Genomic DNA, 27,793 nt, shown 5'->3' on the forward strand with positions numbered 1-27,793 from the left:
TCATGTTTTTGTTACATCTAATTAAACTATTGAATTGTTCTTTTGCTTTCGAGGCATTGTTTGTGGCTTAAAAAAGACCATGTAATCAAAAGAAATAATTATAATGAACAGAAATAATGATCAAGTATAATGCTATATAATAGAATATTTCAGTTATGTATGATAGTGATGTATCTGAAGACTTATTTATTTTTAATTTTTGTAAACAGAGTCTTAATTTACCTCGTCCATAGGTATGTGCAGGTCGAGGCCATTCTGGTCCATACCGTAGAAGCACAAATATGAGTTAATATTTTTAGAGAGACATACAAACACATACTTTTACTATGCTTTTATCTAGCTTTTAGGTTAATAAAGAATAACATCGATATTGTACAAATCCACTAAAAACTATAAAAAAAGGAGACAAATAAATAGACATGGCACCAGTGTACTGTAATTGTATATTTATTAGAACATACTTTTGCAACAATTAATTATATTGCGTTGGGTTAATTGTACAAATATTCTAACAACGGACCAATTTTGGAATTCATTGTTTTTGGTGCGTCGTCTGATTTTGGATTTGCCATGATACAAGAGGACTTCTTTTAAGTCCTGGAACACTCGGGATTTTTTTTACACATACAAATATATATATTTCAATTTCAATGAGCAATATATTGAAAGGATTCATTTTTTCTATAAAAATTCTACGAACCCTGTCCTGGCAAGAGAGGATAGGCATATTGACATTATTTATATTCAAAACATTTGTAACATGTTCAACAATTGTTTGGACATACAACCTCAGAAAAGATAAGTTACAAGTACAGTTATAACGATATTATGTCTGCGTTTGAAGGTTTAAGTGTGGTTTGCTGTCTCTTACAGATATATTGCGACAATGGGGTATTTATCTGTTTAGCGATCATAACTTAATTCCATTAAATGTAAAAACACGATAAATTATGTTTCCTTTATTCACGTTATATAGTATATGCAACCATGCTAGTATAAAGAATTGCTTTCCATTTCCAGATAGCAATGCATATCCAAATAATGAAGGCATTGGTGTTACTTGTGCTTATGTGTGTCATTTCTGATCGTGCCTTTGGAAATTCATTTTAACAATATTATTTCAATATTTACATTTTGTAAACTAAATAGAACAGTCACCAAAAATCTCGTATTCGGGGGGGGGGGATTTTAAATGGGAAACGCGTTTTGTTTGTAATCGGCGATATCGCGTTGCTACGGTGACACATTGGAGTTCACAATCACAATTTTATTGTTAACGGGAATTGTTCACAGATTTTGGCATGTTTTGAAGTTTGTTATTTAATGCTTTTGATTGATGAATGTAAACATCGGAACTAAATAGATCATGTATAAAATAAAAATAAAATTAAAAAAAAAAATGAAAAAAAGTAATCCACACCGGGGCTCGAAAACTAACCCTTGGTCCACTCCTCGTTATGTCACAAATTATCACGATAACAACAGAACTCACCAATTTATTCAATCGTTTCGCGTTTGCAACGCTTTATAGTTTTCAGGTTTTTAAATCGTCAAAAGAAGCATTTAATGGATATTTAAGAGCTTGGTAAATGTTCAGTATTAACGTGTCCTCGCAAATATTAAAATTACAACGACAATTTGAAATCTGAAACATGTTTTCAATTTTGTCAATTTACCACAACGTGAACAGGTCCCTTAAAGCAACAATACTAACATTATATGCGTTTACGTTGAACATATACCAGAAATCGATAAATACGTCCTATGGAAAGAATCGAAGGTTAGTCATTCGTTGGGAAGCTTCTAACTATTGTATTTTAGGCTGAGAACGATAAGCAGGCAGAAAGCGAGGCGTTCAATACGAATAAAATACAACTGGGGACCGAAGAGGTGTTAATAGTCACAGCTGCTGATGGAGAAAATCTGGCAACCATTGATGTCTTTGAGGAGGTTGTATCACTTTTCCTAACATTGTAAACAGTTCTTATTGTTTAAATCAAATTGTCAAAGACCTTTCCATGAATTTATACTTTATTTAACAACTTATGAAATTTGATATTGATCACATTGCATGCATTTGTATGTTACAAATGTACTATGTTTTTGAACATGTGTTCTCATGGACTGTATGTCTATTGTATATTGAATAAGGCTATATATCAAACAGAGTTGTATTCTATTTTGTTGTGCATTCGTGCTCTTGTATATTTCAATTAACAGTAATCAATGAACTAAGTAATTACATATTATTTCGTTTTATTTAAGGGATATGAAATCGTGCTAACTCCAGATGGCTCCAAATGTATCCTAAGCCAGGTAAAACTATTTAATAAGTACGACTATTAGATAAATGAATAAACAAATTGTGAAAGTTATTGCATTATTAAACTTCAAGTATTTACAAACCAAAGATTCATACAAATTAATCTAATCTAAATATAATATGTCAAGCAATGTAAATGTGACATGTAAGTTTTAAGATGAAGAAAACATAAAGATTTAAAATCTATAACATGACAAATACGGTGGAAACCATCTTAAACGTCTCCTTCCAATACTGAACTCTTATCCAAACCGGACTACTGTTCCGGTCCAGGTTTATTTCACAACATATGCATAGCAAGAAAATAACCGGAATCCCTAGTTTTACATTATTGTTTTTAATTAACAAACAGTAATTAATAGCTTAAAACCGATCAGGTTTTTGAGGCTCGTACCTTTATCATTGTGTCAAAAGTGGGCGTACTGCGAATTCAAGTGTAAGCAAATTAATAAACACTCTTGAAGTATATTAAAAGTAAACATCTGAAATATGTATGAAGAGAATAAGATATTCGAGAACACGTGTCGCTGTTACGTGTTTGTTATTGAGTTAATTGTTTAAATTTGTTATCTTTCAGCGTACAAAATAAATCATTGTTGTCAAAAACAATAGCGGATGTCAATTTGATTTGTACTTTGAAAATATGCAAGTATCCTAGTTTTGGAACATTTCGTAAGAAACATTATTCATTAAAACGTTGTAATTTATAATTATATGTTGCAACTGAAGCAAACATGAAATTTGTTTGATTTGACAGGACATTATCGTGAATGTTCATGCTGTTTAAGTTAGCAAGAACTTTAATTTAATATGACAACACATATGTTTATGAAGTAGTCTTGAAGTTGTATAAAATGGTGAGTCGGAAGGCATGCCACTGCTTGCCAATCAATTCTGCAATAAACAAAACAACAAATTAACAATGTTGAACAATTTCGTTATTCATAAATCAGCAAAAAAAGAAATCAATGCAGGGCCTTCCTCAGGCAATTTTAGTCTGACTTGGACAAACCTGAGGCAACAAAAAAAGAGTTGCGGTTACATTCCGCTTAGAAACAGGACCCGTACTTCTTTTTTCTCACCATTTTGGGAAAAACTTATTCAATTATGAATGTCAATTTTGGGTTTATAAGCATAGCCATTCCTATATGGTATAACCATTTATGCAATAATATTTTTTCAAATATTTTGCATATTCAAGGAACAAATGCATACACTTCATATATTTTAACCTATTTAAAATCGTAGAATAACAGTTTTACGTAGATTTGCAAACAGAGAAGCTGCATTGCATGTATATTTTTAAGAGCCTAAATGCAACAGATAACAATAAAATGTCATTTTGCTTGTGTTTCGTAAAACAATCACATGTGAGAGGGTGGTTCCCTTCCTAAGACCCATCACTTCAAGGACTGGGGCGCCTGAAAATCCTGGTGAAGCCCTTGTTGTAACAATTCACACAACTTAAAAAATTAAAACTTTTTACAGTGTCCTTTTTTGTCAAATTTGGGGCCCAATTCCGATTATCGTTTTCCCTAATTTTATAGTTATTGTAAGTAAAAAAACAACAATAACTAATTTTCACAATTTAAGTCAAAACTGTGCAATTTTATCCAATTCAACGGGTCCCGGCCCCATTTTGAATTAGTGAAAAACAACAATACTGATTTATGTTTTATGCAAACATAATAACCATAATGTCTGCCATAGTCAATCATATTTCATGATTTGTTACTAAATAAATGTGAAATGTAGGTTATGTTATATCAGGGGATATATAAAAACGTGCATTAACATTTTAGTTAAATACTAATCCCTGTGTATACTACATTTTGCCCAGTGTTTTTTTAATGCACATTATTTTAATTTCCCAAAAGCACCCACAACTATTATTGTGACACGATGTTCTGCAAACTGAATAATTTACAAAGGTACTTGCAGGCTTTGCTTTTGTTTACCAATTCCAAACACAATTTCTGTTTTTGCTTTCATTAACATGCATGAGTAGAATTTGCTTACGTTTGATGTTGTTTTCTTCTATCTCATTCCTGGTGGTCACCATAGATACCGAGTCCCTAGGTTGCCGTGGGGTGCTGGATTTATTGGATGCATGCAGGGAACTACTGTAGGCATGATGACTGACTGGTGTCCGCCAGGAAGTGCCTAGAAGGTGCAGTCAATATACATCTATGTCAGTTTTTATAATAATTTAAAGTCATGTTTTTTCCACAGGCGTAGTATGTCCTTCTACTCCAAACCATACAATATTATTCTGTAATGTTATTACTATAATAAGTTGGTCTTTATAAGATAAATGGAAACAATAACGTAAGTCACTTTTTTGTTCATATTACCAAATTGCAATAAATGAACTGAAAATGTCAATCATAAATGTGATATGTCAAAATACATAAAAACAATTAGTGTATTCACTTTAGTTTGGTAAATAACACTATCTTAACTGAAAATCATTAAATGCTATTCACTCCGCCATATCCTAAATCTCAAAATGCATACAATTTTCAGTTTATTCACTTCAATTAATAGGTAATATAAAATAATACTATTACATAAAACCTGTAAGTTATTTGCAGGCCTTTTTCTTTCTATTTGGGGAAAAAGTACCTAGCAAAATGGAGATTTTTCGAATCGTGAAATCTTCCAAATTGGGAAGAATTTACATCGACAAAAGCATTATTTGGGCAGGTTTTTTTTAAGTCATTTTGGATAAAAATCATATAAATTATGGTTATACATTTTGTAGGTTGTTTAAAAAATAAAATTGAGATATAGAGTCTAATAATCATAAGCCATAAGACACTTCTTTCTAAAAAAAAAAATAAAAAAAGGGATTTTTTTTTTGAGAATGGGGAAAAAATATCCACTTTTGGCAAGGGGAATGGGTCCGACTATCGGACCCGTAAGATAGGCAAAATAGGCCTGATTTGATAGTTTATAAGACTTAGTTTTTCCATGCCTTTAACCAATTGACAAAGTACACTGAGTGTTAAAGAAGATAAACAACAGGATTATTATACTCAAAGTGAGTATGCGTTTGCAATCTTACTGAATACAGTTCTGGTAGTAAGATACCAGTACATGTACTTAAAGTTACCAGTACATTTTTGGAAAAAAAAATCCCCAAATTTGCCCTTTGGGGAATACATATATGTCAACATTTTGTATTCATTTCTATTTTTGTTAAATTGCTTTGAGGCAAGACAAATCGATGTAATTGTATTATAATAAAAGAAAAAAAAATGAACAAATAGTAAGTTAAGACAAATGTTTTAATACTTTTGGTTTTATATAAATGTATGAGTTACCTACGTGACAAAAACATTTAATTATGCAATGACCAACCGATGTTTTTAAATTGCTGCAAAATATCCAAGTGGTCCAAATCGTCGAACATTTGATGTGCGATATGGTGTTCCGATTCTACTGGTACACAATGTATTGTGCCTGCCAGATACTGCGGAAAGTGGCGTCCGAACTACACTAGGAGTAGGAGTCTCCATGCCTGATCAAAAACATGTAGTTATCATACCATTTTCTGCAAAAGAAAGTCCTATATACAAAGCAAATAAATGTAATTTGACTGCCTGATTTCATAGACTAGGGGCAAATCAAATCTTATGTGAGTGATAGAGCAAAACATGAACAGCTGCAACTGAATTGAGGTAAGTGTTTCTCAGACAGAGAAATAAACTGTCAATTTACAGGCGAGACTGTTCTAAGAGGGAAACATTACAGGCCAGTTGTAAATTTCACTTGCCTGTGAGATAAATAGAAGGTTAAAATGTATGGAATATTTATAAATTTGGATTATTTTAAATGCAGTAAACCATGTTTTTTTCATCATTTTTGTTGTATTTTTTTATATTTTCTAATGTAGTTTTGATAGTAAAACAAAATACATTGAGCCCATGTGTGTGACTTCCTCACAAGATTCTTAAGATATTTTTCCATACCCCACCCACTTTTGAATGTTTGGTTTTTGTTTTTACCCACTTTAATAAAATCGAAATAAAGCATAAACATGACCGAAATTGAATCAAAGATACTAGGCTATTAACAAATTACAAAACATTCTACCATATAAGGTATGATGGGACGAGTCGTTATATATATGGGGCGAGTCGTTATAAAACACGGGGCGAGTCGTTATTGGGCGAGTCGTTAAGGGGGCGAGTCGTTACCAATTCGTTCCATGTACCCCGACTTGGTACCTAAACTAAAAAGTGGGTTTAGCAACAACACGATTCTGAATACGCTGTCAGCTCCAGTGTAATGACCCCTCATGAGTGTGCAAGTAGAGGTTAAAACCTGTTGTTGCGGCTACCATTGCCTTAGAGGCATGAGGGAGAAGGACGAAACGTTAACTATAAAGCTCTTCTTACTTTACTGTTTTTCACTCTTTAACCAACCCTCGCATAATAATCTTGTGTGATTGCAGCTAGGTACAATATAGATGTATCCTTCAGTGCCCTAACTCCTTGATAGACCTTATAAGAACAAAAATCGTGTAGAGGTTTGGGTAAATTACAAGTTCGGTAAATTGTATTTATATATCAGTGCTTTGCTCAGGATTTCTTTCACGCGCCCGGGGGTTGAAAGGGGTGGCTTTGGGAGGGGTGATTTTTTGTTTACTTGACGTGTAAATTGACGTTCTGTGGTGCGTTATAACTCTAAGAAAAACAGCGTCAAAAGACGTCATGTGATGCGCTATGACTCTTCATGAAAAACCCCTAGCTATAAAGTCATTAAAAAAGATATATTTTTTAATTGTTAAAACTTTCCCACATAGATAGTACAATCCTGACTTGAACGATTCCCCAATACATCGTATCAACCCGACTCTATTACTGCATACTCATTGACAAGTTTCTATGCATTACCCGATAATCCTGTTAACGTCATTTTTAAAAGCACTTTCTGGTTAATATTGACGATCAGTTGAAGTATCAACTAAATTTTGGCATAAGTGACTATTTATAGATAAAATTTGATGAAATAGTGCCACTAACCATGCGTAAATCCCCTGACGAAATGTGTGCGTGTTTATACAACGCTCAATACACCCACGCTTTCCCTACAAATGACGCGACGTTGTACATGCTGCATAATTTTTGCGCCCGTTTAATTGGTTCAACACACAATAAATTGACACTGCTTATTTGAAGCAAGAATATGCTTTTAATTGGTTCAACACACAATAAATTGACACTGCTTATTTGAAGCAAGAATATGCTAACGTCGCATTAAGATTTACATTTGGATGTGTGTTTCGGAGTACAAACGGGTAAACAACAACATTCGGGAGTGGGTTTCGGATTACAAATTTAATAACAAAACATTAACAGTCGCGTAATAAATTCAACGATAATTTGTTGAAACGCTTAACGAGTCGAATAAATGTTTTGACAGTGTTATTAGGAAATGCATGATTTCCATGAGAATTACAGCCGTTTGCCATTATCAGTCTTCTAAGTAACTGGCCAAGATTTATATGCCAATTACATGTACGTCACAAGTCGTCTGCATGATTTAACTGCAAGTATTACCTTCCTATGATCGCTGTCGCTCATACAGAGTGTGCGCTCTCATTGGCCAATATTAATTTTCCAATATAACAACGCTCCGCCTTTAGGCGGGCTTTAGTTGGGTAAAGCGACAAAGGATCGTACATCAGCTTTCAAAATTTTCGGCGAAGTCAAAATCGCTTTGATCTTAAGAATCAGCTGCAGTAACTGTCAAAATACACGTTAAATGGCCTGTGAAAAGCACTGTATAGTTAGTTGTGGAGGTTTCGGTAAAATGGATCTTTATAGAGGTATACCTACAATGAGGTGTTAATGACACCTATTATTGGCTTTCATCAGGGGCAAGTATTTGCAAAATGGTGATTAATTTTCAATTGATTAATTAATGCAATGCCTATAGTAAAGAATTAAGGGGCATGAATGATCAACCACTGAACTTTTTAAAAAGAATAATTTTAGGTACCAAACCCAAAAATGTAGATTGAATTTAAAATGTAACTTGATAGAAAGTGAATTTACGATTTTGATTAATTTAGGAAAATGTTTGATTTTTTCACAGTTTGAAAATTAAGGTATTTTCTCTAAACATGATTAAAGAAGGGAAAATTTGATTTTTTCACAGTTTGAAAATGAAGATCATTCTCTCTTTTCTTCAAAGTATCACATTTCAATTATACAATTGGAAATACAAACTAATACACAAAACTTGAGAACAAACAGCGTGTGGCAAGCCTGGGTAATTAATATTAACACTTAACAAATAAATCCCAATTGATTACATCAACTCCGTACATTTTAATCAGATAATTCAATCAGTACCAAACAACTCAATTAGTGTACACGCTTATTGATTAAAGCTGTGATTATCCCTATTTATACCAATTTACCGAAACCTCAAATTAGAAGTTCGATGAAATTTGTTAAAATGTATAATAAATGTACATACATTTATAATTGTTATCTGACAGAGTGATAACAAGAAAAAGCAGTTTTATATATGCTAAACAATGCTTCAAATACAAACAAAGTAGTGTACAAAGTTGACACACGACAATAACTAATTTAACTTCGCTTTTACGTTTTAGAAGTACTTGCATGTGTTACAACACTTAATGTGATGCCACCTTGAACAGTTGTCACATGCCACCGCTCTGGAGTTTTGGTAAACCCGTCGTAGACAAAACAAACAAGGAGGTGCAGGCATTGTGTTAGTCGACTTATCAATTTAAAATTATGGTATACTATAATCATGTATACATCTTTAACTACTAAACTCCGCAGTAACTATTACTCAATCAAAGTTATTACCATTGAAGTAATTAAACAAATCGTGGAATAAATTGATTTATCGCAAATGGTTTCTTGTTTATTTGAAACCATTGTAAACTTTTCGTGCTAATTGTTCACACCTACAAATTAAAAAAAACGCCATTTAATTATCATTTTAATGTTTATTTGCAACCATTGCAAATTTTCCCCACTAATTGTTCACACCTACAAATTAAAAGAAACGCCATTTAATTAGCATTTTAAAGTAAAGTTTGTGTGAAAATCACAAACAGACTAATATGCATATTTATAATATGAAATAAGATTTTTCATAGAAGCACCGCATTTATATTACATATATATAAAATAACATTTTCTTTTGATAGGGCGAGTCGTATAACAATAAATAAACAATAAACTATTCAATATTAACCTTAAAAACAGAAAAGTTATCTGTTTTAAAACTATATTCTTTTTTAAGAAAAGCATTTTAACATATTTCATCAAACTTCTTATTTGCCAAATCTTAAGATATTTGTCTAACCCCACCCGTTTTAACCAACTTAAAACACAATAAAATCGAAATAAAGCATAAACATGACCACAATTAATTGAAAAAAACTAGTCTATTAATAAATTACAAAAAAAATCATGATAGGGCGAGTCGTGATATATGTGGGGCGAGTCGTTATACATGTGGGGCGATTCGTTATAAAACACGAGGCGAGTCGTTATGGGGCGAGTCGGTAAGGGGGCGAGTCGTTACCAGTTCCATCTCTTGCATGGCTATTCAGTGTGCAAATAAACAAGTTTTACGTGGATTTCATGGAAATTAAATTTTTCTATGAAGGTAAACCGTTTGTTTATGATTTGTAAGCATTGGTTTAGAGATTTAGTCATTTGTTTTCTTATGTCACCGGAATAAGAATTTAGATCACAGGAGGTTATAGCTAAGGGTTCTTCTGTTATTGGTCCTCAACCGGCATGTGAACTCAATTTGCATTAAACGTCTTGTTTATTAGACAAAATGAAATTGTGGTCCTCACAATAAGACGTGTTAATAACAAATATAAGTGGTATGATAATGAAATCAGGATTTTTAACCAAGTGGAATCGATTGTTTACATTTCCCACAATTCGCAGTGACACAGACGCTTGTGAGCGAAAAAGAAATGAGTCAAAACGACCACAAAATCGAAACGGTCACCTTTGCACCAGAATGAAACCAGATTGCTCACACAAAAAGAAACACACAAAAACCATTACAACACCAATGCATTTATTTTCGATTGGGGTTCTGTAACCCAAAAGTGACTAAATCCCACGTTCTTTTATTTCAACTATTTTTCTTACAGAGTCGAGTTCTCGTCATACACCAGCAGTCCATTTTTGCAAAAAAAAAATTGTTTAAATGCATACACAACGATGCACATAAGAAGCATCTTTAAACAACTTTGGCAAAATGACAATGGGCTTCTCAGTAAATTTCAAATTATAGCTAAACAATATAGAATAATAGTAAAACTTTGTCATTCACTGGCAGTCATATTGAATATGGATTATCCAAAGAAACTTGTGTGGCATAACTGTGTAATCCGGCCTTTGGTTTAAATAAAAAAAATGTTCATTAATATATAGAAGGAATACACGCGTCTTCTGTTTGGTCTTTTATTTTTATGTATGGAAACACATTTTCCTATGTTAACTCTGCATTTCCAGACATGTGTATTGTTTTGTTCTTTATCCCAAACAATTCATTAAATTTCTTTGCACGTTAAGAACATTTGCTTAAAGGTATTTCTGTCCTTTTGAGCAATCTACCGTCATTCGGCTAGTTGCCCCCATAATAACTGAAAATATTCTCAGCACGCTTAGTAAATCTGACTGGATTTCAGCATTTACTGCTTATATCAGCAAACTAAGTTATGCAATCTAGAAAAAGACCGAGTTTGTTTCCACATTACTTTAACCTGCTGTTTTCATCAATTTTAGATATGGTTTTCCAGACAGTATACTGCAGCAATCTAAACGATCTTGCTCCTTAAAATGTTCTTCTGTCTGCAATATTTTAAAACGTCCCTCGTTCCAAAATCGACGAGTTGTCTATTTTGTATACTGCTGATATATTATGCTGTTTTAAAAACTGAATAATTTCTAAACGTTTTTTCTTAAACGCGAGAGTGCCTGCCTTCAACAGCATCTGTTATAAAGTGTTTTCTCTATTTTCTATTCTGTTCGTTCTGACCGGTTGTGCGTTTCCGAAATAAAATGGCGGCCTCCGCAAATATTCGTGTTGTCGCTGAAACTTTTATGAATGTTAATAAAATTAAGATAAAAAACGGTAAGAAGATTCCAAAAGGGGCCATCACAATTATTTATAAAGCCTCAAACAATGAAATTAAGCGGTTAAAATCAAGTAACAACGGAATCGTGAAGGATATTTCTGTTTCTGAAGGCGATTGTGTGCAAGAAGGGTAAATATAGGTTACAGACCACTATCGTGTACTGTACCACTTTACCTCTTAACAAAGATCTATCAATTAACAAAGATTCATTTTATCACGAGTTCCTGTTTATTATTGTGGATCCAAATAATTCAGTCACGAGACAAACCAGGTCATCCGTTCATCAACAAAAATGGTCAATATCTGCATTTTTGTTCTGAGCAGTCATTCACGCATCGATTGATTTGTACAAAAAGCAATAAATAAAAATGCACCCACACTTTCCCCCAAAAAATATATACAGGAATTTACACAATCATCGTTTCCTCCGGTCTTGTTTATTATCTAGTCTTGTTTATAGTGTTAGGACTTTTAACTATCAAACTCTTCTCACTTTACTTTTTTCTCATTCTTACTTTATCTTCTCACCACCCGTCGCATAATTGTCAAGCTTGACGGCAGCGACGTACGATGTACATGTAGATGTAGGTGCTTTTGCATATTGTGTGTTTTTCTTAAAAATGATTTTATTTTCAGGTTTGTATTGTATGCTAGGGAAGGATGCTCCCACCCGACTGTGATGAAGGACATGTGTGCAGATTGTGGGGCCAATCTCAGAGTGTATGGCATCTAAGTTAGCCCCGTTCTTGGAAAACGGGGCTTAATTCATGTGCTTAAAGTGTTGTCCCAGATAAGGGACACGTGTTTTACGAAAGTTGAGTCCAAATGTGCCGTAATTACTCGGCCTTAACTTGGAAACGACGAATAAATTTATTGTAGACGTACCTGTAAACTAAAACATGTATTAATTTTCTATACAATTATCTTAATTTTTGTAGCTATAGTATTCAAACCATTTTTTATTACAATGTTTTTATTATTTGGCATGTACAGTAGCACACTGCTACCGAGGTGTTGAGCGGTGGTGTCCTGATAAGAATGGAAATTGTCTGCATTTACCTACTAGGCTAAAGTAGTACACGCCGTGGGTATTAGCTAACTCGGCGGAACGCCAAGCGTTTTAGCGAGTACACCTTTTTTTGGGGAAAACTCGTGGACTGTACTGTATAAGCTGCATTTTGATCAAAGAAATACATACTAAAAGAATGGCCCACTTAAATCAATTGATATAGAATGGACTGAAAGCATGTTTTCTTTTTAATCCCATGTGTAGATGTTATCCCATGCATATGAATTCCATGCATACCAACCTAATAAACCTTGCCACTTCTTGTTGACTTGATAAAGGAAACATCTTCTGAAGGTTAATGTTATTGTTGTTGAAGGGAGAACTCAATGTCAGGTGACAGAAAGGAGCAGGTCAGTGCCTCCGTTGCCATGGTGCACAGCATTCCTGAGCTGGTCGTCAGTGAACAGGTAACACCACATTCACTGTAGTGCTCACACTGGCACAAAACATGACAATGAATTTACTAGGAGCTGTTCAAACAGACTTCTTAACAAATATCCCCTTGGCTCAAACTTTTCGTTAGCCAACTTTTTCAGTGAGTAAGAAACAATTAGCCTGACTTAATTATTGAGGAGGTAACATTGACTTCATAACATTGTTGTCCTGACTCAAACTTGCCTGACTCTATTATTGAGGAGGTAACATTTACTTAATAAAAACGTTGTCCTGACTCAAACTCAGCTGACTCTATTATTGAGGAGGTAACATTTACTTCCTAACAGAGTTGTCCTGACTCAAACTCGGCAGACTCTATCATTGATGAGGTAACATTAACTTCATAACAGAGTTGTCCTTGCTCAAACCTTTCTTTTGCCAAATTGACCAGTCTTTGTCAATCATCGTTTCCTAATACTAGTAGCTAAAAAGTTCTCATAGTTTACTGTTTAGATTATAACTATCAGTATAAGTTTGAATGTGTGAAAGAAGAGTTTATAAGTTTCCTTATATGGCTATAGTAAAATATTGTGGACACTCTAGAAGTGTTATTTTTTTTAACCAATCTTCATGTAACGTTCTCAGATCATTTGTTCTAAATATATCTTGACCTATTTCGAAAACGGCTTCAAAAACATCACAACAGTTGCTCAGAGCAGTTCAGTGTCCCAGAAGTCTTAGTTGAGCCACCTTGAGCATTAGACCCTCTTGTTCATGTCAGTATCTGACTTAATCTGTGGTATGCTGTTTTCAGCAAGCGAAGGAGATTGGGAAGGCTGATGAAGAGCGGCACGTAAAGACCAGGAAGCTAGTTCTGCTCATGGACCTCGATCAAGCCCTTGTGCACACCACAAACAACAACATTCCACCAAATCTCAAGGTACTTCTCATGAGCTATCTAATTAATTATTCAAGTTCTTGCAATGATTGTGTGGGATTTTGCCATAGAGGTCACTATTTTAATATTTTGTAGTGAATGGTTTGTTTTTTACATTCTTCCATATACAATTCTTTGTATTTACCAGTACCAGTGCTCAATTTACAAAACTATGTACAGTCGAAACTGACCTAACGGCCACCTGAATTTACCGGTCACCTGCAGACAACGGTCGGTCTGGAATCCCCCCGACGAAAAACACTCTATATTACACTTGAATTCAACGGCCACCTGTCCATAACGGCCAACGGCCACTACATTCCACTCCGAAATTCATGTTTGACCTGAAATCAACGGTCACGCGTCAGTCGTCTCGAGCCGCGAAAATTAAAAACACAGCACATCATGTGTCCGTCTATTTTGCGGTAAAAGCGTCTGATAGCGGTACTTGTCTTTGATATTATAAAAGCGGCCCGCTGCGAGTAAACAAACAATTTGTGCATCCATGACCGGTATGTAAAATTGTTTCACCATTATTATTGAATTTTCATTTTGATTGCATTAAAAGACCAATTGTCTGCAACTCATTTTGCAACCAGTTGTTTATTAAAAATATATTTTATATTCGTTACTTTACATGACTAATCCACTCCTCTAAGCCGAAATGATCCGTAAAACAAAATTGTGTCTTTGTGTCGTATGAACGAATCTGCACTAAAACTAAATTTAGGTTCACATCGTACATGCATGATCAGTTGTTTAACGAAAAGAAGGTTGATATTCAAATGCATTTTTTTTCTCTCTCCGGGATAGAGTTTTAGTATGTTGATGCTGAATTAACAAATATAAGTGTACATTGTATATGAAGTGAAAATACCAAAAATAAACAACGGTTGCGATAGCCAGCTATAAACTGTTAGATGCCCATAATATCACTTTAAACAGGTGACATTAACAATAACAATGTGTATTAATAGCAATTATCGTCTGCATGCATAACGCATTAGCGCGTGAGAAAGTCTATTGATCTGTATCGCTGATTAAGTGTTAAAAACAATATTAAGCTGGCGAGTGTTTTTATAAGAAGGCGATAAGAGGATAAGTGATCAGCTGTAATGGCAAAACATGGACTGATTTGCAACATTTAAAGCGTCTGAAAGCGGTAATTGTCTATGATATTATAAAAGCGGCCCGCTGCGAGTAAACAAATTATAAGGTGTTGAGAAGGGTTTTTTTCCGGGGATAATTGTGGGTGTATCTTCTAAAGAAAATTTATCAGAGTTTATGACTTGTTGAAAGTAATTATCGCTAAATTAAATGACCGCTATTTCTTTGAATTAGAACGGTACAATTACACCGTACTATCGGTTTATGACACCGAATCCGCTTTTTAGACTTTTACGGACGTTACGTCAACGGAACGTGACAAGCTTTATTTACTGAATGAATGAGATGCATGAGAAAACAATTATACCAGCGTTGATAAAGTCATTGTTTAATTGAACATTATGAAATAAAATCAATCTTAAAGATATTATTCTCTATTATTCAATGTACACGCGTAAGTTAATGCTGTTATTATGCTTTGTTAATGCAATGAGCATTTGTTTTACACTGTATGCAAACGACTGGGTGGGGTAACGACGTAGTAATACTACCAACTGACCAACCTTCTTAAAATTGTGATCCGAATTCAACGGTCACCTGTGGACAACGGTCACTTTGATCATTTCCCTTGACTGACCGCTGAATTCAGGTTTGACTGTATATCGAGTCTACTACTTTTCACCAAATTAAATTAGTAACAAAAAATGTGAGTGACGGCTATTTTAAGTTCTCAGTAAAATCATCTAGTAATCAATTATTTATATGATAATGGGGTAAAACTCAATGTATGTTGCTCTGCCGTTGTAACAGTGGCCTAGTGGTGTGACATCTTGTGGGTCAATATGTCTATGGATTGAATGCTGCTGAGACAAGGGCCCGTATTTACCAACCTTTTCTTAGACTTGAGTATAAAGAACAGACTTAGAACCAAGAAAATCTGTTAAGCACTTAAATATATACAGGCTTTAAATTTTGCTTATATCATAAATAAATTGTTCAGAGTGAAAAATTGTGTCATAAAAAGTATTAAATGTAGTGTCATATTGAACTTTATTACAGTATGAGAACGAAACAGTGTTTTTTTAGGCTTAAGTCTAAGAATGGGTTGGTGAATACGGACCCTGAACTGTATCAACTGAAAATCTACACAAAATAAACGTCACAATTAGACTGTTAACACTTCTTTTATCTTGTATGACCTTTCTGTTCTGCAGGATGTAGAGCATTTCCAACTCCCTCACGGCAACAGGATGCTGTGGTACCACACAAGGCTGCGGCCCGGCATCAAAGAGTTCCTGAAGAGAATATCTAAGCTGTACGAACTTCACATCGGCACGTTTGGCGTGAGACTGTACGTGCACACGATCGCTATGATTCTTGACCCCAGTCGGAGTCTGTTCTCCCATCGTATTTTGTCCAGGGACGAGAGCAAACCGCCAATTTGAAGTGAGTAAATGTACGGATATCGTCGCGGGAAATCAAATGGAATATATTGTTCCTCACAAAAATAAAAAAGAGCATTTAATATGTTGTTAAATCTATGTTACCAGACCACACCAAGCGTTGAAATTTTGGCTATTGCTATAAGGAACACTGATTGTGTTTGTGTTAAGTTTATTTTACTAAATATTTCGTTGATTTTGAGTGCTTATGGGGCTTTAAGGATTTGTTAACAAGTTTTTACTCTTGTTGTTTATGTTATTAACAAATCGTTTTAAGGAGTGGTTTCACTAAACTTTTAAGAAGGCAGAGGATTTCCTAAAGGAGGGGGAAATTTGAGTTTATTTTTACCAACCTTGAAAAATCTTTGTTAATGTTTGCTAAAAAAAGAACGGTCATTTGCCTTCCTCCCAGGTCGAAATAAACCCCCTTGTTCCAAGTTAATTGAAAAATATGGTAATGTATGTGAATACCAAGTAAGATGTAAATATACAGCTCTAGAATTATTTATTTATATTCTCTGTATGGGCTTGAAATGACTTGGTTAATTGGCTCATTCTGCCTATTACCCTATATGTTCATGGCTGTAGGCTTGTAACTTTTTATGCCCCTTCTTCGAAGAAGAGGGGGTATATTGTTTTTGGCCTGTCTGTCATTGTATGACGGTGTTTGTCTGTCTGTCTGTCTGTCTGTCTGTCTGTCCCAAAACTTAAACCTTGGTCATAACTTTTGCCACTTGATATTTGGCATGCATGTGTATATCATAGAGCTGCACATTTTGAGTGGTGAAATGTCAAGGTTAAGGTCATCCTTCAAGGTCAAAGGTCAAATATATGGGTCAAAATCGCTCAAAAGGGGGCATAGTGTTTGACAAACACAACACTTGTTGATTGATAAGTTTTCAGTTCAGCTTCACCTGTTCTCTTCCTTGAAACTGATTAATATTCAAAATAAGAAGAGATCAAACATGCATATGAATTTACAGTAGAGCATTATACATGCTGAGCATAATTTTTTTTTGGCTTCTGATATATTTTTTTACTTGTTTACTTATGATTTCGTGTTATCTCATCGGTATTGCAGATGTTAGAAACAATAATATCAGTTATACGTTTTATGTATTTTGAGGCGTAAAAAGGATTTCATAACATATACATTCTCCTTAATACATTGCCTGTCATTGTCTCCATATCAAATTTGTAAGGCCAGTTGATTTGATTGTCAGTTACGTAACAACAATCTGTTTCTTCGGTTTTTGTTCTCAAAAATGGCACAATAGCAGAATTGGTTGTTGGCGTGCACAACAATTGGTTTTGTAGCATCTTTGATTTCTTATGTAACAAGAAAGAGACAAATGTGAGATATTTAAGATCAATTTCAAAGTATATTAATTGATTGTTTGTTTTCACTTTGAACATGTGTCTTCTGTATGTCCTATATTTATGTGATTTACATGAAGTTAATGTTTAATTAACGATTATTGGGAGAGCGAAATATGTATATATATATATACACTATCGGAATAACCAAATAAGCATTTTAAAGCCTACTTGTATAGCAGAATAATTAGCAAGAAGGCAGTGTCATCCGTATTTTTTATCGTGGAGTAAACGGTGTACAAAACACGTTTCTTGAAGAGACAGAAGTCAGAATCACTCCATGTCGTTCATCTTTTTCGCTGCCTTCTGTTCAAGCGTTGATTATTGTTTTCTGCGCTTTATTGCTGATATTATTTGTACAACATCCTTGATGCATACTTCTTCAGTATTTAATTAATAAAATGTGCTATTTTTGATAACCAATGCGCCAATTGTCTAAATAATAAAAACGTGCCACGATATTGATGTAGAGTATATTTGATTACACAGAAACAAGTAAAAATATACTAGTACATTTTTTAATTTGCATTTTTTTGGTAACAATTGAATCAAAATTGATATTTAATTGCAACAACTCATTCAAGGGTGTTCTTTTGATTTTATACTTTAAACGTGTTTTTGATTTTGGTATTTTCCGTAAATCATGTGAAAACACTTCATTATGAAATTGGTAATTTACCAACGGTTTTGAACAATCCGTCATCACATTTTTTCGTTCAAACGGTTTCGACTTTGAATGCAAACTGGTAATACACATAATTCGCATAAATATTTTTTTAAAACACTGAAATAAGATTAATTAATTGTTGCCTGACTACTGAGTGTTGCATGCATTTGAAATTTCGTTTGCAGACAAACAGAAATAATGTGTAACTGGATTATCTCAGTGAAAACAATTATATTATATACCGAAGAAAGGATTCATAAAAACACGGAACACTCAATAAATACATTATATGGGTCGTTACCTTTGGTTTGTGTGCGGTTTTTGTTAAGCATCTAAAGTTGAATTTCATCGTCATCTTGTTCTTAAGTCCAAATAAAAACTTTTCAGCAGATCACATGGTTAAATGATATATTTTCTTGAAACCTGTTTAGACAAAAAACAAAAACAGCATGTTGATTTTTCAGTGAAATGTACATGTAAACTTAACAGAGAATCAATTTAAGCAAAACGAGTTTGTGTATTTCCAAGTTTGTGAGGTCCTTCCGCGCACCCCTAAATTATGGTTAAGAAATTTTCATTCAATGTGAGGCTATATTGTGTGATGCCCCAGAGTGGGTAATATTTAAATAATCAGAAAAGTATTGTGATTTTTTTTATTAAAATGTATTCCATTAATATAACTTACAAGTATCAAACAATAATACAAATTCAACAACAAAAGATGTTCTTCCTTGCAAAATTGATTAAACAGATCCAGAATAGTTATATTAAAATGTTAAAAACTGAAAATGTTAAATATTCAGTATTTAAATGGTGTTATCTGTACTGCAAGACAGTGTTGAAGAGGCATAAACATAAACGCTCACACTCAGCAAGACTTTTCAACAAATGCTTTATGTACCACTTGCTTAAGTGAGGAACACAATTGCTTCATGGTGTGATTTGAAAACATCACATTGCAAGAAGCTCAGAGTCTTTACAAAAACTCTTATTAGTTTTCATAGATCCTGAGAAGATTATAACCATTTTTAAAGCTCTCTTGACTTTATAAAGGAGGGCATCGCCTGTAAGGTGGAAAAATGACACCTTTAAATTGTAACGTTTATCATCATCTTTTTGGTTGCAACACTGGTACACTATGGACCACTCTTTTTACCAAGCCAGTCACACGTTTGAGGCTTATTATCCTGCCATGGTTACCTTTCTGAAATGGTTTCCTAGGTTCACTTGTCATGCATAAAACCCAATATCAGAGTTTAACTGATCAGACATCTAATATTGTGTCCAGGACAATAAAACCCAATTGGACCTATTTCATTCCAACAAATTCACTCAATAACTTAAGTTGTTTCATTTCATTATAAAACAGTTTCTGATTTCACTCGACACACATTTTACACAGACTCCGATTCCATCAATTGTACATCTGACCTAGTTCCAGACTGCATTCATCATAATTCTGAAATATCATTCAATTTCACCTGTGACACATATGATCTTGTTTCCAACTGCATTCGTTCCCAGTTCAACTTCTGTCATCCTGCCTTAATTCATAATTTTACAAATACTGCACCTGACTAGATTCAGTATTCACACATCACCCAAACATGACACCTTGACCCACTTTCAACGCTTCATTCGTCACTACTGGAACTACTTGAGGAGTCACTGGACATAATCTCCACCTCGTTCACGTCCTTGTGACTCTTGAACTCTGACCCCTGGTTGCCATGGAGATGGGAACTCATGGTAGACATCTGATCATCGCCGTGACCCTGCCAGGTCAGCGACCCAAGGTGGGACTGTGGTGTTGGCAGAGAGATTTCTAGAAATTACAATGCATTAATAATACTTGGCCTGTATTCACCAACCCATTCTTAGACCTAAGAATGAAGAATAGACCTCGAACCAAGAAAAAAAAGTCCAGAGTTTGAACATTTACATGCTACCACTGGTGATTATATCATTAATAAAATATTCTACATGAAGAATGATGTACCAGGGTAGATATGGGTGACTCACACCAAGTGTGACTCAAAAGTACAGCAATTTTTTAATATTCTGATTTGAAGTATATTCTTTATTCTGAGACATAAGTCTCAGAATTGTTTGGTGAATACCGGCCCGGGTAAGTTAAAGTGTGTATGTCACAAATTGTTGCGGTTAAAGGATGTTGTAATGTAGTTGATAGGGTGTCAGTCTAGCAGAGGTCCTTTGCTTGATACCCACAGTGGGTGCCTTCTTTAGATCTCTCCAGAGATGCCAAATAATGGTTCTACCAGGAACCAAACTCGATGGCATATTAATAAGCATTAGGTTTTGATGCAATATTGCTAAAATGCAGGCCTTTTTCTGCCTATCTTACCATTCCCCATGCCAAATATGCATATTTTTTCCCAATTCTCAAAAAAAAATCCCCCCCCCCAAAAAAAAAACAACAACAAAACATTTATTTAATAATTTGGAAGAAGTTTCTTTTGACTTATGATTATTACACTCTATATCTTAATTTTTTAAACAACTTACAAAATATATAATCATAATTTATATGATTTTTGTCCAAAATGGCTGGAAAAACCCCTGCCCAAATAATGATTTTGTCGATGAAAATTCTTCCCAATTTGGAAGATTTCCCGACTCAAAAAAACCCATTTTGCTAGGTACTTTTCCCCAAATATACAGAAAAAGGCCTGAAATGAATAGGTTTAAAACCGTTTGTGACACTGAAGATTTCTAAAAACAAGATAACATTAAACTGGTCAGAATCTTTGTTTGTTCAGCGTTTTTTTCCCCAATTGGGAAAGCTATCTGTACCCCTACAATTGGGAATTTTTCGCGTCGTGAAATCTTGGGAAAAAAACGAGTCGCGAAATCAATGAATTGGGTAAAATGATGAATTTGGAATCTTTTAAATTCATCATATCTATCATTAGGGGCTATATTCTGCATCAAAAAGCATTTTAAGCTCTAGGTTTTAACAGAAAAAATACTAGTGATGATATTTTGACAATCATATCATGTCATGTGAAAATTGTGTTATTGCCACTTTAGTAGAAATGTGCTGGTCAATGGATTTTTTTGTCCCATTCTTCGAAGAAGAGGGGGTACATTGTTTTTGGCTGTCTGTCTATCTGTCGGTCATTCTGGATGTCTGTCCAAAACTTTAACCTTGGTTAAAGTTTGGTCATAGTTTTTGCAATATTGAAGATATCATCTTCATATTTGGCATGCATGTGCGTCTCATGAAGCGGCACATTTTGAGTGGTGAAAGGTCATGGTCATCCTTCAAGGTCAAAGGTAAAAAAAACACATTCCAGGGGGAGAAATAATCTTAAAAGGGAGATAATTTCTAAACTTGCCAAATAATAAATAGAAATGTTATTTCAAAGCGGCCCAATAGGGGTCATTGTGTTTCTGACAAACACATCTCTTGTTTTATCTTCTAGTGATAGGCATTATCACTGAGGTTGCATAAAAAATAATATTCATAATTTTGTATAAGCCTTTAAAATCTCACAAGCGCTGGGCAGTCATTTTATGTGTGAACATTTTCAGTGATATCAATTAAAGATTTAAAATAAAAATAATAATAAATTATCAAATTATATGTTTAATTCCAAACAGGTGATAATCAGATCAAAGTCAAACATGTCTCTCCTCACAGTGACACAGGCACAAAATTATACTTAACTCAAAGCAACCTCTCAAACTCTATTGCAAGCGTCGGTACAGTCTGGTCTTCTTTCTTTAATCATTTCCGGTAGTATTTGGCGTTATGACTTATGATGATGTCAAATTAAGATTTGATTTGATGAAGTTAATGATAAAAATTAGTGTTTAGAAAGTTTATTTATGTAAGAAAGACTGGTCTTTAGAATGGAATTATTTCACTGGAAAATCGGAAAAATCAATCACTCGTCACGATTATGTAAACCAGTCACATTTTACACGATGGTTAGAGTTGCGCCCTTTTGAAAAGTTTTGTTTACTTTCTATGCGACCATTTCCGGCAAAAATAAAGGACCACAAAATGAAAGGCTCGATGATTTCAAAAGATATTTCCAGCGAAAATAAAAGGCACTGGCGATTGGGAATGGCATCTAGGATCGTTGGGAACAGTAGATATGAAGATTTCAGTGTTTTTTTCCTTCTGTGGACGGGTCCGATTAACAGAGCCATTCCCAATGACCTACAGACCCGTTTCCAAAATGAACCGGACCCATCCCAATTTTCGGATTTTTTTTTTAAACCTCTATTATAAAATTTTGAGTCAATTGAATCAGCAGATCTCCTAATGCACATCTTTTATTTAGCAATTTAAAAGGGTAAAATAATGTGTAACATAGTCCTATGGGATGACAATGCATACACAACTTCAAGAACACCGATGCAGTTTTCATTTCTGTATTAAACTGTGTTCACAAAGTATTCCTATCAATAAGAAACATTCATTAGTTTTAAGTTCGTAAAATATTCAAGTCCAATAATCAGACATACAGGCCTGCCCCGTAATTCACAACTTAAGCAGTCCAATGTATATCCTAGCTGAATACGAGCTGAACTGATGAAGTACATAAAATATGACCCTCTTTATATCTAAAAAGCAGAAACCAACGTTGCAAGTAAATAATACATATGTGACCCACAACATATGTATAATATCATGTTATAAGTATTATCATATGATAACATACAAATTGTCATGAAGTTGAAACTTATTCACCCAACTAATGTCAATTTCCCAATGGCTTTAACCGGTGGTTGCAACATTTTATCCTTGAATCTATTTCGGTTATTTAATCCGAGTGGAAACCTAAACATTTGTGACTCCTTTTATCATGAGCAACTTTGTAATGTTTCATAAACTATTCACTCATTTATAAAGGACCCATAATTTCGATGTTTATAGAAACCTTAACGGCTTGGTTGAGTGAATTTGATATTGTTACATTTGCCACTGATATACATCTGTTGAGTCTAGCATCTGTTTAACTTTTGTTATCCGAAACTATACCACTTATTTCAAATTCTTATCATAGATATTTGACCTGTTACGATACAAATACAACTAATGAAACACAATCTGTGTTCCGATATAGCATGTACGTTGTAGTTGTTTGTGCAAGGCTGTGAATAAAAGTTTATGTTGCTTTCCTGTGTCATTTAAGCTGACAAAAGTTAAACAAAGTCACTAAAATACCATTCTTCAATTGGTACAATTCACAACTTGATTTTTCCCGATTGGGAGATTTCCCGACTTGTTTTTTCCCCATTTTGGTTATTTCACGACGCAAAAAATTCCCAATGGCATGGGTACCGGACCCGTTCCCAATTGGGTGAAAACAATCATTGGATTTGGAAAGGTCCGGTGCTAAAATTTGGAAGCCTCCGTTAGGCTTTGGGAAAGGTACCGTTCCCCGGTACTAGTTAAAGAAGGAAAAAAACCGCTGATGTTAGTTAGATTGATAAGTTAGGGCCTCTTTTGTAAATCATTACATAAATTTCTAAAAGGGGCATATAGACAGTATGTATAGAGACATATTAAATCTATGCATATTCCTACTTTTCACACATATTTATCAAGAAGAAATATGTAACAGCATACACATACAATAACGCTGGGTAACATTTAATAAAATGAAAACAATGTGAATGTCCAAGTTGGACTTAAACTCATGTCTAATTTACTTTCTAGCTAACCAGCATGAATACAGCCGTTACCTGTGGGACCTGGGTTTCTATTGGTTGCCATGGGTTCCCCATAAGAGCCCTGGGACTGCACAGCAGGCACGTTGTTGGGCATGTCACTCATCTTAGCCAGCCTGCCCCCTCTCATCTCGTAGTCAGTCGGGTATGGCCGTCTCGGGTCACCTGAAACATAAAATGTATTACAATTAAAACGTTGAAAAAAATCATATGTCTAAATACAAAATTCCTCATTTTTTTAAGCTTTAGCATCAACCCATATCAACTGCTTCAGTAAGTATTGACCTAGGCTTACTCAGATTCTCAGTTGAGCATTATATGCTGGTCACATAGTTGTTCGTACTGGTCATGAGAAAAATGAAGTTCATTAGTCTAATATCTGAGTAAATAGCTAAGTAAAACAATATCAAGTTGTTCCAAAATGGGCCTGTGAACATACTCATGGCATAATTTAGCTCCCGTCTTTATTAACATATGAGCCTTGCTATGGGAAAACTAAATGCATGTGCATAAAGTGTCATCACAGATAAGCCTGAGCATTCAGCACAGGCTAATCTTGGGCAACACTTTATGCCTAAACTGGATTTTTGGTAATAAGATACTTTTTTTTTCAATACCATAAAAGCTGAAGGTGAACCCAACAACACACAATGGTGATTGCATTTAACCGTGCTTTTAATAAAGTGAGTTATTTGTCAGGTTAAGTCTCTCATTTAAGTCTTTCTGGCAAAGACACATTTCCATTTCAGGCCATTTTTACATTTATGGACGTGTTGTCGCAGCGGATAACGGTAACCTGAATCATTGTGCCAGTAGTCCAAACTGTTTTCACGAAAAACGATGAATAACAGTCTTGCATGCAGGGTGCTCGGAGGAAACCCTACTTTCAAATTTTGGTTACCCTAACCCAAACTAGGGTTCCTTCTTGTTTCGAAGCACAGCGTAAGGGCAAATAAGTACAAGAAACATACTAGCACACATTTTAATTTCCAATATTCAATTCAGTTGCCATTTAAAGGGGTGTACCTTGATTCGTCCCATCACTAATTCGCCCTATACTGGCTCGCCCCGCCTACAATTCAGTTCGCCCCACCAGGTTTTCACATCGTCTATCTGCGATAACCGATTCGCCCCTACATTAAATAATAGTGCCTTATATATTTACGACATTGATGAGAAGGTGTGAAAATACTATTCGAGTGCCTCGTTATCTTGAATGATTAACATTCGTATGTAACGTTACATATCTTGGAGTAAGAACGTGATAAGATCTTCCTGATTTAATGGATAATCAAATTAACGCAGGAAGCGTTGGCCTTTTATAACGGGGTTGATTTCGAGGTGTTCTTTTATAACCTTTTCATACATTGTTTTATGTTGAATTGAAGATATAGTGGTTAAAATTATATGATAAGCGGATAATCCACGGACGCTAAATGAGAATTATATTATATATGTCCCTGGACAATCCTAGTTAAAAAAATGTTCAAGAAAACAAATCCAATTATCAAGTCCCATTGGCAATAAGGTCGTTTAACGCCGTGTTCTATGAGACTTTCGTCATTAGAAAAAAAAACTTTTTTTAAATAAAAAAAGTCCGATTGCTATGGACATTGACACGTTATATATATATATATATATATATATATATATATATATATATATATATATAGTTGCATTGACACAAAGAAAACTGTTTATTTGTGGGCTGTATATTGATATATTAAGTCCATCCTTAGTAGATAGCCCCTGAGGAGCTGTCTGATCAGGTTGCACTTGATTTGAAAAAAAACGACTCAATGCGTCACTTGGGCAGAATGATTTAACTATTGCGATACATGTACAAGCAAGCATGAACAAACAACTCGATGCGTATATTCATCAGTGTACAAATATATGTGGCCAAAGCTGGGAAAATCAATCCTGTGTTCAAGAAATCACATTTTGCCTTTTGGCAATTTTGGATTCTCTGAACATTGTAGTTCACAAAAATGATATAGATTTTTATTTATCACATTCAAAACTAATTTTATGACCTTCCAAAGTGACCAACCCTACATTTTACCGTCACTCAAAGTTATCATTTAATACAAAAAACAACGAAAACATTCAAACAACAAGCACATTGTTTAATTAAAACAATAATCTTTCCTTTAGTCAAATACATAATTATAGTGCAATAAACTGACAACAGCATTATGGACATTTAAAATGTACCATGTGTGTTGCTATGGTAACCGATCTACATGTTAATAATCACCAGAGCACACAATCATGCCTTTTATAAATCTATGAATTGTATTTTCAATCAAGTGTTTGTTTAAAGGCAAACACAACATTAATTTCACTGTTTTGTAACTAGTTAAACAATAACAATCAATAATTCGTGTGTTCCATGAACAATTTCCTTTTTTTAGTCAGTTACATGTGTATTTATGTATAATGTAACCTCAAACACAACAGAATGGAAAAACACAGCATTGACAAGAGTTGGTTGAAAGTACACTTGGATACTAAATGTTTCAGTAAATGAAATAATCATTATTTATCATTATTTCTGATAGAGAAAAATAAACAAAATAAACAATAACTTAAAAATATTATTTTTTTGTTACTAGGGAAACAATGCAGCAAACAAACCAAAAATATAGGATTTTCATTGTAAAACATAAATAAATACAATATTCACACTGATTTTTTTCAAGTTTTTCGGAAAGGCAGTATGTGTCCATAAGGTGAAAACAATTGCATGGTTACATGGAAAAAATGATTTTTGTTTTGAAAATATGAGATATAGAAAACTTGAAAACAAGCTTGTGCAATTAGAACAACAAACGTTTGCATTGAACATTTCAAAACCTGTATCAACTGACACATTTAGCAATCGTATACATGTTTTAGCTTTCCTAGGAATAGAGGTTTTTTGCATTGTTTGGGGGAAAATATATCACCCAATACATTGGCCAAAATAAACATTGATACATGATGTATGTAATTGTTGTGGCACCATCAGAGAAGATCAGATGCGCATCTTAATGCATCTTCTTTTTTTTTTGGGGGGGGCACAGTCTGTTTTTTTGTTGCGCTTTTCGGACATGTCAAGTTTTTGGTTCATCTATGCGACCGAATTCACGAATGTTTTAAATAAATACCACTGATTGTCCAGATAAAGCCCTTTCGCAAACATTTCTTATGGCAGGTTGTCACAGCTCACATTAACATTCACTTTCCAGACCTTCCTGAGAGTGATTCTGACTACTGGTGAGTCACTAAATTCCCTGCATTCCACAACACCGGTGTGCTCCGCTGACACATGGAAATTGATGAAATTTGGTGACATTTTTTATGTGGTGAAAAAATGTCGTAAGGTAATCCTTCCCGTCTTAGATAACAACAGGATTGGAAGAGTCCCCCACAAGCTGGGGGATGTTGTGGCCCGTCCTTGACGATAACCCCACAGAAGCAGCGACATCAGACAATATTTCTGCGTTGAAGTTTCTGTATCAAGATTACCATTTAATTAAGAAACAATTGCAAAATACAGTTTTCCTATTATCAAATTACTATTTTGTTGTTGTTGTTGTAATAGAAAACTACAAAGTTTAAAGGATGATTTTGCATGGGATTTTG

The 27,793-nt window shown here is 34.2% G+C and overlaps 2 protein-coding genes across 22 annotated transcripts in view; one reads left to right on the forward strand and one right to left on the reverse strand.

Moving 5' to 3' along the window:
• The first annotated feature begins 4,363 nt into the window (after positions 1-4,363).
• On the forward strand, positions 4,364-27,543 carry LOC127852861 (RNA polymerase II subunit A C-terminal domain phosphatase-like). The gene is made up of 6 exons (XM_052386873.1): positions 4,364-4,493; positions 12,120-12,203; positions 12,869-12,959; positions 13,742-13,867; positions 16,186-16,417; positions 27,397-27,543. Exons 2-5 carry the CDS (start codon positions 12,163-12,165, stop codon positions 16,414-16,416), a joined length of 489 nt encoding a protein of 162 aa, XP_052242833.1. The 5' UTR covers positions 4,364-4,493; positions 12,120-12,162; the 3' UTR covers position 16,417; positions 27,397-27,543.
• The window catches only part of LOC127852864 (uncharacterized), a 78,176-nt gene continuing 69,479 nt past the window's right edge, over positions 19,097-27,793 (reverse strand). For 9 of the 21 annotated variants that reach the window (XR_008036305.1, XR_008036304.1, XR_008036302.1 and 6 more), the window contains 3 exons: positions 25,190-27,661; positions 24,179-24,328; positions 19,097-20,282 (listed from right to left, as the gene is read on the reverse strand). Coding sequence is in view for 5 of the 21 variants with exons in the window: in XM_052386875.1 (XP_052242835.1) it covers positions 20,092-20,282; positions 24,179-24,293 (306 nt within the window). In the remaining 16 variants the exon portion in view is untranslated. The remainder of the gene's footprint in view (positions 20,283-24,178; positions 24,329-25,189; positions 27,662-27,793) is intronic. The other 12 variants (XR_008036314.1, XR_008036312.1, XR_008036313.1 and 9 more) reach the window with 3 other exon arrangements.

This window comes from Dreissena polymorpha, chromosome 12, assembly GCF_020536995.1.
Source record: "Dreissena polymorpha isolate Duluth1 chromosome 12, UMN_Dpol_1.0, whole genome shotgun sequence".
NCBI classification, from domain to species: Eukaryota; Metazoa; Mollusca; class Bivalvia; order Myida; family Dreissenidae; genus Dreissena; species Dreissena polymorpha.

What these genes read in the sequence shown, in the direction of transcription:
- LOC127852861 (XM_052386873.1), top strand. Translation starts at nt 12,163, where the DNA reads ATGAAGGACATGTGTGCAGATTGTGGGGCCAATCTCAGAGT. An exon ending in AGCTGGTCGTCAGTGAACAG is followed by an intron (nt 12,960 to 13,741) that starts GTAACACCACAT and finishes TGCTGTTTTCAG; the next exon opens with CAAGCGAAGGAGATTGGGAA. An exon ending in ACATTCCACCAAATCTCAAG is followed by an intron (nt 13,868 to 16,185) that starts GTACTTCTCATG and finishes TCTGTTCTGCAG; the next exon opens with GATGTAGAGCATTTCCAACT.